General features: G+C 31.0%; 1 protein-coding gene and 2 non-coding genes across 3 annotated transcripts; 1 reads left to right on the forward strand and 2 right to left on the reverse strand.

Moving 5' to 3' along the window:
• The first annotated feature begins 1390 nt into the window (after positions 1–1390).
• On the forward strand, positions 1391–2057 carry LOC124821558 (uncharacterized). The gene has a single exon (XM_047293458.2). The coding sequence runs from the start codon at positions 1554–1556 to the stop codon at positions 1998–2000; it is 447 nt and encodes a 148-aa protein (XP_047149414.2). The 5' UTR covers positions 1391–1553; the 3' UTR covers positions 2001–2057.
• Positions 2058–11328: 9271 nt separating this feature from the next.
• Positions 11329–11392, reverse strand: LOC124841467 (small nucleolar RNA snoR101). The gene has a single exon (XR_007029112.1). It is a non-coding gene; the product is annotated as a small nucleolar RNA snoR101 (small nucleolar RNA).
• A 487-nt stretch (positions 11393–11879) lies between these two features.
• Positions 11880–11943, reverse strand: LOC124841468 (small nucleolar RNA snoR101). The gene has a single exon (XR_007029113.1). It is a non-coding gene; the product is annotated as a small nucleolar RNA snoR101 (small nucleolar RNA).
• Between the last annotated feature and the right edge of the window lie 3164 nt (positions 11944–15107).

Consider the following 15107-nt stretch of genomic DNA (forward strand, 5'->3'; position numbering starts at 1 on the left):
ATGTTTTATTTATACTACTATTTATTTTATCTTATATTTTTCTCATTTTATACAACAACTTGTTATAAGAAGTGTAGAGAGAGGATACATCACTTGCTCTTGGTTTGGAGAGAAACTAAACTTAAAAGTGACAGATGAATTTCATGTAGCTAAGAAAGTAACATGTTCTTGGGTTGTTGCTACAGAAGAAAAATCAAAGCAGAGATAGATCTTAGAAATGATCTGAAAAAGGTGAAAAAGATGTTCCATTTCGTTGAGGATAAGCATAATTTCGATTCAGAAGACACCATGACAACCAAAAGCAATCAACAACATCAGTAGTTACTGTCATTTGATGTCATCCAGATTTGATGTTTGCTGTTGCCAAAGTAAGACCTTTGCTGCTTAAAATTTCAAAAGCGACATGCTCTGCTCGTAAGCTATATTAATCATTCAAAATTAATTCAACTTAACGATTAAGGATGCTTTGTTGATTCATCGTAAATAAAACTGTGGTCGTTTGTTGATTGATGAAAAGATGCATACTTCTCCATAATGCCCCTGTCTCTGCATTATTACTCAACAACTTTTGCACTCTCAGACATATCATATCACCATATATACCAGCCATGATTTGCTACAATACTATTATTTTCCACATCAAAATGTTGTACTTGTAATTATACTTACAATATATTTATTATACTTCTAATTCCGAAGAAACATAATTGTTCAAGGCCAAAGGCATAAGAAGCAAGAGTCTATTTTTCATTCTCTTTATATTACTTTTTTTCTTAATAATACGTTGGTTGAAGCTAGCTGTGACCTGTCAAATTAAGTAATTTCCATTTAGTTGGAAGATGCTTGATAAAACATTGGAACTTGGAAGTTTCTATCTGTTAAAACCAGACCAGAGTTTGTTTGGTCGTATAAGTTGATGGATTTTGGAATGTATTTCTTCCTTTTCGTCGTAGGCATAACATGTGCAATCATTATTTTTCCTAACGAACAAACAATTGAAGGGTTTATTTATCCTAATCCACACATCACCAACTCCAACCCAACTAAACCGTTTTTGGTATCTATTTATTGCCATCAGTGTGCGTAATAATTAGGAACTCAATAAATAAACTACAATCTTTAGTAGTAAAATTTAGTCTTTAATCATGATGCTAAGAAGAATGAAAAGCTAAACCTAAAAAGAACACTAAAGCAAAGATCATTTAAGGATGTTATTAATTTGTATTACCAAAATTTCTAACAGGTTTGAATCCCAAATTGACTTCTTCTTATCATAATAATCACATCCAAGTGGCTATAACTTCACTTTCAATCTATGGCATAGTTTCCATTGTTGAAATGTGACAAAACACCTGTAGCCATCCAATAAGACCACCACACACATTTCTTCAAACTCACCTTAACTTCATTTACTCACTCTCTCTCTCTCTCTCACTCTCACTCTCTCACACCCACTCGGTTCCTTCTTCCCTCTTCCCTCTTCCCTCTTCCCTCTTCCCTCTTCCCTCTTCAACCCCATTTTCTTTTTCTTTTCTTTTCTTTTTCATCCAAACATGTCCTCACCAACATCATCCAATCTCATCTTCTTCTCAATATTACTCCTTTCTTTTGCAACAACAACAAAATCCGACAACCCACCGTGCCCGTATCCGTGTTACCCACCACCCACCGGAGTCGTCACTCCCACAACCCCTTCAGTTGGCGGTGGTTCCACCGTTACACCGGCACCACCTCAACCCGTCTTAACATATCCGCCACCTTCCGGCTCCTACCCTTATTACCCAACACCGCCTTACGGCGGCGGGGGCGACAACAGCGGCGACGGAGGTGGTGTTTTTGCCACCCCGCCACCCCCTGACCCTATTCTTCCCTACTTTCCGTTCTACTACAAGAATCCACCCAACAAGCCAAAAGACAACTCAGCACCGACCAGTTGGAAGAAACGGAAGGAGATGGTTTTCATAACTAGTTTGTTGTCGTTGCTTCTTCTCTTTGTATAACTCTTTTCATCGAAATGTTCATGTACTCTAAATTGTTAATTTAATGCTTCTTTTTTCCCCTGTTGTTTTTAGAAATATAATGTTAAGTTACCCACGTTTTCTTTTTTGTTGCGTTTAAGAAAATGTTACTTTATCTGTTGTTTGCGGTTGTGAGGTTTTATGAGCATGATGTAGTTCTTCAGGGGAAGGGAAAAACAGAGGAGGAATTTCGAACTGGAAGAGCTTGAGACAGAGCAAAACAAAAGAATAAAAACTCCGAATTTTTGCTTGGTTTTTTTAAGCAGGAAATAAATTGGTTTAAATTTTGAGCATTTTTGTCTGAATTGAATTGAATTGAATTGTGTGATTATTAGGATAGAGTCACCGCTATATATTTATGTCACCTGCTTTGGATAGTTGTATGTAGAGCTCTTATTTTCTTCTTCTCTTTTCTTTTGTTTTATACTTTAGTTGTTTGTTCTTAATTGTATATCAAAAACTGTTTTTTTATATATATATATATAGTATAATAGAAAAAGGATTGAATAATAAAAGTAAGCATAAGATAGCAAGTGAAAAAAAAATGAAAGATAATTTTATATATGGTTTTCCTTTAAGAGAAAGATGAAAAAGTCATAAAGTGTTTCACATTTTTCTTTTGTCAAAGCGTATGCAAGAAATTTCATTACTACTTTTTTAAAAAAATTATTTCAATTAACTATTTGTCTCTATAAACCTGCATAGTCTTTACATATAAAAAAATTGTGTTAGTTTTTTTTTAAAAAAAAAAGAAAAATTCCTTTAATTCTTGTCGGCATTGGCTGATATGTATTGCTTTTAATTGTTTGGACTCTTGTTATACTATTTCATGGTATATTCAATTAATTAATAACTAATTTGATCTTTATAACTATCCAATTCCGTCCTCACTGGCTTCCATTGCTTCCACGCACACTCCATGAAAGAGAACTGGCTCTACCCATAGTAGCTATTTGGCATGTCCAATCATCAAGCATATGTAATAAAATAAAGGTCCAAAATATAATTTTGGGTTAAATATGTTTTTAGTCCCTAAACTATTGGCCGTTTCTGGTTTTCGTCCCTCTTCCAAAGTAAGGTACAATTTGGTCCTCATTCTTTAGAAAAACGTTCGTTTTAGTCCTCAAAATTTTGTTTTTAGTCCTCGTTTTAGTCCTCAAAACGTTCGTTTTTTCGACTAAAACGAACGTTTTTTAAAGATTGAGGACCAAATTGTACCTTACTTTGGAAGAGGGACGAAAACCAAAAACGGTCAATAGTTTAGGGACTAAAAACATATTTAACCCTATAATTTTTCTGTATAATTGTATGATAGTATTTTATGTTTTTCATAAATAAGTTAAATTATTGTTTTATTTTTTATTTTTATTTTTATTTTTCAATTTAAAATGTGATAAATAATAAAAATATTATTATAATAACCATTGAATCTTATCAGTATGTTACGTTAAATGTGTAATTAACAAAGTTTTAGTTTACAGTCATATATTATGTACAGGATAATAGATTTATAGTGTTTGGTATCTCTCATGATAGAGAAATAAATAAAAACTTAAATTATAAGGAAATTAAACCTAAAATGTTAACATTTTAAATTATTCTAATAAACTTTTACATTTAAAATAAACAAACTTTTATATTTTAAAATAATATAATAAATGATTTTAAAAAACAAAGGTTTATCTTATAAAATAATCTAATACACTTCAACATTAAAAAAACATACTTTATCAAACATGTACTCGATTTGGAATTTTCAAATTTTAAAAAACATGTATCGGATTTGGAATTACGATGTACCAATTTTTAAAATCTTTGTATGTCTTGGATTTGGAAATGCAAAAGAGAGAACATTGAATTTTAAAATTCTATTTTTCCTTTACTAGATTTCGACATTTGATAAAGGATAATCAAATTTCAAGATCCAATATTTTTCTTTTCGCATTTTTATATCCAAGACATAAACATCTTCATATTAATATACAATCAACTTAACAATCTTATTAATTGCGAGAGTATTTATGAAATTTAGAAGTGCAGGATAAAACTCTTGAATGTGTGCACTAGTGCAAAATATACTTATTAAGTCTATAAATTGAAGTCAGTTAAAATAAATCAAACTTAAAAAATGGACGGTCATAATTTGGTAAATAAAAATCTTGGACGTGCAAGGTGAAACACCCTAGTATATGTTACGGTCGTGTAATATATGGGCCCAACAAAGGTAAGACCAAAATGGTTAAAAGATTATCGGGAGCTTCTTCCTCCACCTCACATTTCTTTTCCCTGCACCCGCAAAATTTGCTGTGATATCCATTTTAACCCTACACATTATATATATAATATTTTAAAGGGTTAAATATGTTTTTAGTCCCTAAACTATTGGCCGTTTCTGGTTTTCGTCCCTCTTTCAAAGTAAGATACAATTTGGTCTTCATTCTTTTCGAAAACGTTCGTTTTAGTCCTCGAAAACTAACACCATTTAAAAATTTGGTCCTCATTTAGCAACAAAATAAGGACTAAAACCAAATTTCTGAGGACTAAAACGAACGTTTCGAAAAGAATGAGGACCAAATTGTACCTTACTTTGAAAGAGGAACGAAAACCAGAAACGACCAATAGTTTAGGGACTAAAAACATATTTAAGCCTATTTTAAATTAATTAGGTAATTTTGCTGCTACCCACACCGTAGTAAATATTTATTACATTGCCTCTTTTGCTATATTCATTTCAAAAAAATTTAAGATTTATTTACCGTATTTGATTTGTGATATGAAGGTTCTACCTTCCATTTGTTTAATTTGTAATCTAAAAATGAATGTAAATTCTTCCATCATTGGTATCTCAAACTCTCCCTACATAATATTTGCAAATCTTTTACAAAGAGATTTATCAATTGATCCAAAAATTATATCATCCACGTACACTTGAATAAGCATAATATGTTCTCTTACTCTCTTAATGAATAATATTGAATCAATTTTTCCGTTAGTAAAATCATTTTCCAATAGAAAATTGTTAAGTCTTTCATATCAAGATTTAGGTGTTTGTTTTAATACATATATAGTGTTTTCTTCAATTTATAGATGTGATTAGGAAATTTATAATTTTCAAATCTAGGAGGTTGTTCTACATACACATATTCCTTAATAAAGTTTAGAAAAGCACTCTTAATATTCATTTGATATAATTAAAATTTCATGATTGAAGCATAAGCAAGAAGTAGGCGTATAACCTCTAACCTCGCAGCAGGAGCATATGTTTTATCATAGTTTATGCATTTTTCTTAGATATATCATTTTTCAACAAGCCTAATTTTATTCTTGGTTATATTTTTCATCTTCATCCAGCTTGTTTCTAAACACTCACTTTGTTCTAATGACTTGGTGTACTTCTTCTTTAAGAATTATTTCCCAAACTTCATTCCTTTCAAATTGATTGATCAATTCCTCTTGTATTGCTATGCACCACTTCGTCATCTTGAAAAACATATTTTATTTGTTTTCGACTCTATCTACGAAACAAAAGCTACATTCATACACATATTTGTTAAATTTTTTCTAATGGTTACCTCCTTTGAGATTTCTCCTATTATGTTGTCCAATGATAATCCTCTGGGTGATTGCTAAGTTTTTGCAAGATCTTCAGGTTGAGAAGGAGGATTCTCATCAAGATACATCTCATCAAGTGTCTCCTTTAGATATTTTTCATTACCTACATTTGGCTTATTTGACTCAAGAAGATTTTCTTCAAGGTCCACAATTTCATAAAGACATGTATAGATTCTTCAATATTTAAAGTTGGGTTAAATATGTTTTTAGTCCCTATACTATCAAGCTATTTTGGGTTTAGTCCCTCTTTCAAAGTAAGGTACATTTTAGTCCTTCTCCTTAAGAAAACTTTGATTTTAGTCCTCCAAAATTAACACCGTTAAAAACCAGCTGACGTGGCTAACGGTAGACTGAGATGATTTTCTTTTCTTGCGCTGATTCAGTTTTTCTCACCTTTTTTCCCTCTCTCTCCCTCGTCTCTTCCTTCCATCTTCTACCCAACCTCCCCACCCTCTGCAAAAAGGTCATTGACGCTGTGCAACTTGGGGAGTTTGTGCAACTTGGGTGGTCTGCGATAGAACAAACAAATTAGGCTGTTGAGGTTGCTGGGGTGGAGTAGGAGCACCATAACCTCTTCTGTATCTAGGATCAAACGGTTGTTGATAGCTATCAGGATATTGAATTCCAGAAACACCATGCTGCACTTGAATGGGTACTGACTCCTAGATGATGAAACACATGGAATAATTTCAAATCATAGAAAGAGAGTATTTTCAAAAAAGCAGCGGTTTTGAACTCTTTCTCTGCAAGCAATTAACCATTTGAAAAGGAAACAAAAAAAGTGAAGAAAAGACATGTATACAGAAAGCTTCAACATTGGACAAAAATAGAAAAACAAGAAGCTGAATTTTGTACATAGGTCTCTTCAATCAAGAATACTTTACAAGAAATACTTTTTCTATTGTTGTAGTCAATAGCCCTTGACTAGCTAAAATTTCAGCATATTTCTCAACAAGCTTGCATAGAGAAGCACTAAACCGCTTCTGCCCAGTTGCCAAGGCAAGGACAATAGTCTTTTCCATTAAATCCTAACAATATATAATTATGTCAATTTACAAGTTTTAATAATGCTAAGTGGCAATTTTGCAACGGTGAAAACAAAAAGTAATGATAACTGTTAATATTTGATAACATGGTCCATTCATCTCTCTGAGCAAACTGTTAATATTTGATAACATGAATAATGAGTGCAATACAAAATAACCTCAATCATGAAAATTAATGGCTAATATGGCGTTTTTCTAATTTGTACTATAAGAGAAATTTTGGACTCAACTTGATCCAGTAACAACAATACAAAGACATGTAGTTAAAAGACAAATTGAGAAAGGGAACTGAAGCAGGCTTTCAAGATTCAGTAATTCTAGAGATGGCAAAATCTTAACAAGAAATAATAAAGTATCAAAGAAAACCAGGGTACATTAAGAAAGAAGAGCAAGTGACTGTGAAAAGCTGATAAAACTTCATTAGGTAACTCTAACTTCTTTTATCATGTTAAAATAACAAGAATCCTAGAAGAGAGTAATGTTTGCATTATTTGCTATTCATTGAAAATCACAAAATTTGGTAGCTCCCACCAATTATCATGTTATGAGTTTCTATTCTCTCTGTTAATCCAGAAGTAGGGCTTACTAAATTTTGCGATTTCCAATCAATAGAAAAGAGTGGTTGCTAGAACTCCTCACACTAAAACGATTTCAGCACTTCAAATTCCAACCAAAAAAATTGACTAGCAGCAAGGACCAATAAGACTTACACTACAAAGAAGAGCAAAGGTTTCCTTCCAGAATTTCAGGGGCCTAGTGTTCACTAAGCTCATTTATTTGCAATAACTAATGCATATGGCCATTTATTTGCAGAAATGCATTGCATAACTGCCCACTCAATATATATGTTCAAATCTTCATCCAAATTTGTTGTGGGGAGGTGAATTTGGATCTCGGTGGGAGGTGATACCGGTAGGGAGGTTGGGTAGAAGATGGAAGGAAGAGACGAGGGAGAGAGAGGGAGAAAATGTGAGAAACGCTGACTCAGCGCAAGAAAAGAAAATCATGTCAGTCTACCGTTAGCCACGTCAACTGGTTTTTAACGGTGTTAATTTTGGAGGACTAAAATCAAAGTTTCCTTAAGGAGGAGGACTAAAATGTACCTTACTTTGAAAGAGGGACTAAACCCAAAATCGCTTGATAGTATAGGGACTAAAAACATATTTAACCCTTTAAAGTTCTTCTATTGAAAATTCTATATGTTTTGCTTGTAAGAGAATACACCACAAATATAGTCTCATCGACTTTAGAGTCAAATTTTCCTAAATTCTCTTTTCCATTGTTTAAGACAAAACATTTGAATTCAAATATCTTTAAATGAAACACATTTGATTTTGTTGTTTTCACTTAACTTTGGTTTCAATTGTCAAGTTTATTACTGCCAACTAATTCATAATTATTTCCTTCATCTTTCAGCATCTTTTTCCCTTTGCATAGCATAAGTTCTTCAATTTTAGTGTTGTTACATGTTAAATAGAATATCCTATATTGTGAATTCTGATTTCTTTGCATTCTTTGCTACCATAAGAACATCCTTTGATAGTTATGACCATTCTACATTGCACCAACCAACATCTGCATTCATCCCTCCCTTCTTGCATTAATTCATGCAGAATTCATTTCATAGTACATATAACATCATTGCAATTAGAAAAATTTGCACTAAAATGATATGTTAGAAGCTATAAAAAAAATGCCCAATTGCATACATCTAAAATTTGCATTCCATTTAACCTTCTAACTTCATATTAATCATTGTTATGATAGAATAGAATTTCCTACATCCATTGTATCATAAAATACATTGTATTAGGCATTTAAGATTTTGCATTAATTTGCTTTTGATAGTTTTGATAGAACATGCATTTTATTATTACCTAGAGTCATTCATTCATTCATTCAATTTTCATTTCACCCATTACATTATTTCTTTTCTTTTTAACCAAGGTTAGCTACTCAAATTTAAGACATAACAAGAACTAAGTCCTATTTCCATTTCACCAATTACGTTCTTTCTTTTCTTTTTAACCTAGGTTAGTTACTCAAATTTAACAAGAACTAAGTCTTTGAATTGATCTCGAGTCTTCCTTATCCTACATTAAGGGTAGTTCTTGGTTTGTTGAACTTTTAGCAGCAAAAAAGGCGAATCCAATAGATCGTCTAACGCTTTATTGTATGTACGTTATAATATTATTTTGTCTATTGTGTTACGTTCTCTTTTTCTATGCAATTTTTTCAGTACACTACCTTTCGTTCAAAAGCTTGAATCAAAATTAAAAGAACATTTATAAACATGAAAATATTCTAAGAATGTCTTCTTCATTTAAATTAAAAGAAGATTTAGAAACATGAAAATATTTTTAGAATGTTCTCTTCATTTTTTATATCTATCTCTTCTGTACACAACCCAATAACCTTTATAAGACGCAACATAACATCTGACCTAATAAAAAAAAATACATCTTTAAGTGAAAGTTAAAAGCTCAAAATAATTGATTGTTTTTTCAGATAAGCTTATATAAAGAAGATTGCATAAAAAAAAAAGAAAAAAAAAATAAAGATCTCGGAATCAACAATTATCTCTCTTACTACTGTTTTCTAAACCTTACATCATCTAACTATTGTTTTTGAGAAAAAAAAAAGTCCCTTTACAAGATCTGAAAATCTTTATATTGATTTCAAATTCTCTCTATAAGAATTAGATATTATGTTCTTGTAATATATAAAATACTTTACTATTTTCTTTTATAAGTGAATTAAAATACTTATAAATTTAACCAAATGAAGTTAAACCTTCTAGTTAGTTTGAAGTGAGCTCGTAAAAAATAAATAGGTCTTATTACTTTTGTTTTTCAAATGTTTTTCTAAATACAATTTAAACTTAAGTGTTTAATAACTATTACACATTGTCTAACTCCTGGAAAAAAAAATTAAACATTGTTTTGCGAAAATATTATTCAAATCCCCACTTTCTAGAATTTTCCGTGTTATAGCATTGAGATTTGTAATTGAGAATCTACAATATAATATAGGAGAATTTGATGACTATAAGCTGTTGTTCATACGTCATTGTAAGAGTCCCTCAAATAACAAACAACGTGTTCAAATTAATTGTTGAACTCCTGCCTGTTGTATCAACAAACAATTATGACAAGTTTAAGCACCAAAACAGAACCTACATGACCAACTCCAAATTTGGCTAAACTGTCGGCAGTTGGATGTCTTCCCTAAGTCTGCTGGAAGTTAAGGTTCAAATCATGAGAGGTGATACTTCTGATGTTATCCGGCAATGGTGCATAAGGATGGGTGGGAACAGCTTTTAAAATCTTATGAGCACAGGCCATTTTTATCAAACGAAAAGGGTTAGAATTTAAAATTGGGCATTATAATGCCCAAGTGATCAATTCTGGTTTATAAACCTGTTATTGCTGAGAATCTTTGAAGTGAATACTCTCTAACTCCCTAAATTTGTTGTGTACATTTCCATGCATTTTCTTTTAAGTCGATGCCTCCTCCGAGCAAGATCAGAGTTTCAACATTAATTAAGACAGTAAAACTTACAAGATAAAAGTTTTAAGAATGTACTCATAAATTTAAGTTAAACATTGTATATCACTAGATCATGTACTCTTTCTCTTCTATGAGTTTCTTGCTTAGTCATATACTAGTGACAATCAGTGAAATTGTAAACCCACCAAAGGAAAGTCTAATTTATGGGCTAAGTAGTATGTAAGGCAAAATATAATATTAGTATGCTGGAGCAGCACAAAAACTTTGCATTAGGAGCAAATGCAACCAAATTGGAAGAACATCTATTCAGCCTGCTCAACCAGTGTCATGCATCCTTACCCACAAAAATGAAATTTAAAGATATGTAATAACGAAACTTACATAACTCAAGCAAGGAAAAGTCTGGAGAATTGACCTTACTTAACAGCCTCACCCCCTATTTCTTTCTTCTTTTCTATCTATGAGAAATAGTGATATAACTGATAACATGCTTACTTAAAAGTTGAAAACTTGTACATTCGGTGAAAATTAAATTAGTTCTTCTAGTTAAAAAAATTGAAATTAAAGAAAGTCAAATTACTTTTTTCGAACAATATATTTTGGAAAGGAAAGAAATTTAACTAAAACAATTAGATTTCCATAAATATCAAAATGTTATCTTCTATTCCAAATAATGCCTAATAGAATGAAAATGGGAACAAAGGCTAGTCCTTGGGGAAGACAACCAGGTCATTTACACAGTGATAGAGAGAATAAACACCATCAAACACAAAGCATTACTTGTTCATAAGTTTCAAATTATATATCACTGGATCATGTATTCTTTCTCTTCTGAGTTTCTTGCTTACTCATGTACTAGACCAATGTATTTCTTAGATTATGTGATTTTCTGAGTTTTGGCAAATTCCTTAGACAAAATATATTAAATTATAACAATGAAGTCAGAAAATGTGAGGTGCCTATTTTTACTTTTCAAGAGTAAGGAATTTAAGGTTTAGATTCAAATACAGAGTTATAAATTTTGGTAAAAGAAATGCAAAACTTGATATAAGATAACATCTTTCAAAATTCGAATGTCCTAAATCCTCATTATAAACATGTTTTAGCCTTACTAGCAAGTTCAATATCAAGTACAATGAGAATGCATCAGCGAATAAACTTGTCAACAGATGAACTTACCTGAAGTTCAGAGATCAAGTGTAAAACCATCATATGCATTAACTTTGCAATTGCATTTCAGTTTATGAAGCAAGACATTGCAGGAATAGTATAGCACATATTTAAGTCCAAACGAGCACGACAAAATCTAGACACAAACAATTAAATTTGCTAGTAAAAAAATCAAAACGCAATGTTCTAACAAGCAAAAGAACTGTCATAATAATAAAATCTAACAGGTGTAATTAACTTATCAGATATCAATGCAACAATAAAGAGGGAAATTAGATAACAAGCAAACACAGGCACATAATGTAAAAAACTCACAATGTAAAAGAACACGATCCTAATGTAGTCACAACAATAGAAAGGAAACGTCACTAAAATACATCAATTTATTGCTTCTCTTATGGGATTGCAAATATTTGATACAAAATGGGTTTGCTACAAAACAAAATTATGTTTCATTAAAAATTAGAACGTCCGCAATCCTCATTATAAAAATTTTCCTGCCTTTAATCAAATGCAAAGAGAAAGCTTCAGTGAATAAACTTGTCAACACAGGAACTTACCTGAAGTTCAGAGATCAAGTGTAAAACCATCATAAGCATTAACTTTGCGCTGGTATTTCAGCAAGGCATTGCAAAAATATTATAGCGGGCATTTAAGCCCAAACGACCACGAGAAAATCTACAGACAAACAATTAAACTTGCTAGTGCAAAAACTAAAACGCAATGTTATAACAAGCAAAAGAGACTGCCATCATAATAAAATTTAACAGATCTGACTAACTTATCAGTTATCAATTTAACAACAAAGAGGGAAATTAGAGAACGACTAAACACGCACATAACATGTACAATGCAAAACATTCGCAACGTAAATCGCAACTCTAACTTAGTCGCGACAGTAGAAAGGAGACATCAGTAAACTACATCAATTTATTGAATCTCTTATGGGATTGCAAACGTTTGATACGAAAAGGGTTTACTGCAGAACAAAATTACGGTTTTCGATTGGGAGTAGAATTAAGGAGATGGAGAATTCAATGGCTGTATATATAGCTGGGATTTGTAGGTCAAGGGAAAGAATCAAAGGATTAGATATTGCGGGAGGTGCAGGGTTGGGCAAAAGTTAGGGTAAACTCAAGCTAGGGGCTGGACGGGTGAAGAAAGGGAATATATATATCATTTGACAGTCATTTTCCGTAGAGCTATGGAGTAGAGTGATATTGTATTGGTTGTCAAAAGGAAAAAAAATATCATAGAAATAAAGAGAATTAGTTTGGTTTGAAACAAAATTAAAATATTTTCTCCACTATTTCCCGCAAACAAGAAAAAATCACATCATCGGCCTTTATCAAAATAATCTTATATCAAAATAAAGTGTTGAAGGTGTAGAGTTTTTTTAATAAATATTTTATGTGTCCAAATTCAATATTAATCTCTAATTGATCTTTATATATATTAATACTTATAAATTATAAGATTGATTTGATAGATTTAGAAAAGAAGATAAGAGAAATTTTGGGTTCTAACTAATGAAAGTTATAATATTTGTTTGATGGATTTGAAGAGATCATGAATAAAAAGTTGTGAGTTTAATTATCTTCGTTAATAAATAACTAACATTTGACATATAATATATAATATATATAGTACTAAGTATATCTAATATAATCTTCGTCTTTTTATATAACAATGTATTCGAGATCATCTTGATCTTTCTATACACTGACATCTAAAATCTATGACAACTAAATATTTCAAGATCATTTTAGTCAAATTCATCAAGATCATCTTGGTTTTAACAAGTGTAACAATTGATATGTTCTTGACAATATTAAATCTTATAATGGGTGACATCATATCGTCTCAATAATGGCCAACACCATGTCGGCCTAGATCATGCCGACTTTGTTATCTCTTGTATGGATTAAGAGTTAAATTATTTTACAAAATCAATTAAGAAAATTAATTTTGGTAATTACCAAATATAATAATTATGTCTAAGATGTATACTCAAGAACGCTAATTACCAAACAAAAAGACCAAAGTCTCAATACTACTTTATTTCTAAGATCCTTATTTTCCCCATATCTTAATTCATCCTTCTCAAGAATTTTCATTTCCGAAAATTGCACTCATATGGAAGCATACACTAGGCAGAATTCCATATACTTTCCCAAAAATTACATAAATTTTCATAACAATTACCGAACAGATCAAAAGAACATCACAACAAACTTAATGTATTCTAAAACATACAAAATAAAAGCCACAATCTATTCACAACTATAGATAATAAGAAAGACTTAATATATATTTTGATCATGCAAACAACAAGCCACAAAGATCCACAATAAAAACTAAATCAATTCTAGAACAATTTACACATAGATTACCAAACCATATACAAATAGAGACATTAAACTTCTTCACAAAAGACTCAATAACAATCCACACATTCATACACATACGAATGCAATCCACATAGTCATACACATACACATGCATTACAATCACACAACGAAAGCTAGACAAGTGTACTCCCCAAAAGCCTCAAAGTTTTTTTTCCAAAGACGAGGTTTTAATACCAAAATGTAATGCCCCATATTCGGGGTGTCATGGGTTATTGCAAAAACTGTATATTTTAAAATTTTCTTACAGCGTAGAAACATATATTCAAAATTCATCAATACTTATTGCGAAAACAAATCAATTTGCATTATTTCAAAAGCCTTGTTCAATTACATTATTCACAAATAATGAAAATAACGAAGGAATAGAGATAACTTCAAATTACATTGTCTCAAAAGTCTATATCAAAAGAACTTTTAAAGAAACTTAAATCATTCCCTCGTCACCTCTCACGTTTATCATGTTTATGAAACATCTACAATATCATCTGCTCACGTATAATATATTATACGATCATTGCCAATAATTTCATTTTCACAAACACACACGTATGAGATAAATTACCGATAAAACAATCATAAAAACAAGATGCATATATACTAATTATATTAACAATAATCAAACACCCCATACATAAAAGTAATAACAATATAATTCTTAATCCTCTATACATAACAAATCAATCAAATCTGATTATTCGTTCCCCAATCATCGATCATTCATCCTCGATCATCGACCCTCGATCCTTAATTTCTAACCCTTGATGTTATTACTAACATCTCACACATTAGGACCTTCACATATTCAATCTTCTATGGACAACAATTATTGTTTCCTTTACTGATGCGTATAGCATATATATATATATATATATATATATATATATATATATATATATATATATATATATATATATATATATACTTAGATTTATTTTCTAAAATACAAATATGAGACCTTACATATATTTAAACAGTTTAAGCCTCTACCGAACTTCAATTAAATTAGGAAACTAAAGAAGTAGAAGGATATTGGGTGGAAATGGGTGAATATTTAGATTTTTTACTCAATATCTTACCTCTTTTTGCATTTATATCGTCTACTTTATCCTCACACTTACCATCCAAATGATGTATTTGAAAGTCAACATTGTCATATTGTTGAAATGAGTCTTACCCTTCTTTCTCAAGCTTCTCTTTTTATGTCCTTATGAGATCATGCCTTTCACACCACTATTTACATTATTAACAAACTTCCTTCTTCTGTTGTCCCTCATTATATACCATATATCATTCTCTTTCACAAAGATATTAACTACAATTTCTTCAAAATATTTGGTTGT

The sequence above is a fragment of the Vigna umbellata genome, chromosome 7 (genome assembly GCF_029865625.1).
Source record: "Vigna umbellata cultivar VRB3 chromosome 7, Vumbellata_1.0, whole genome shotgun sequence".
Taxonomy (NCBI): domain Eukaryota; kingdom Viridiplantae; phylum Streptophyta; class Magnoliopsida; order Fabales; family Fabaceae; genus Vigna; species Vigna umbellata.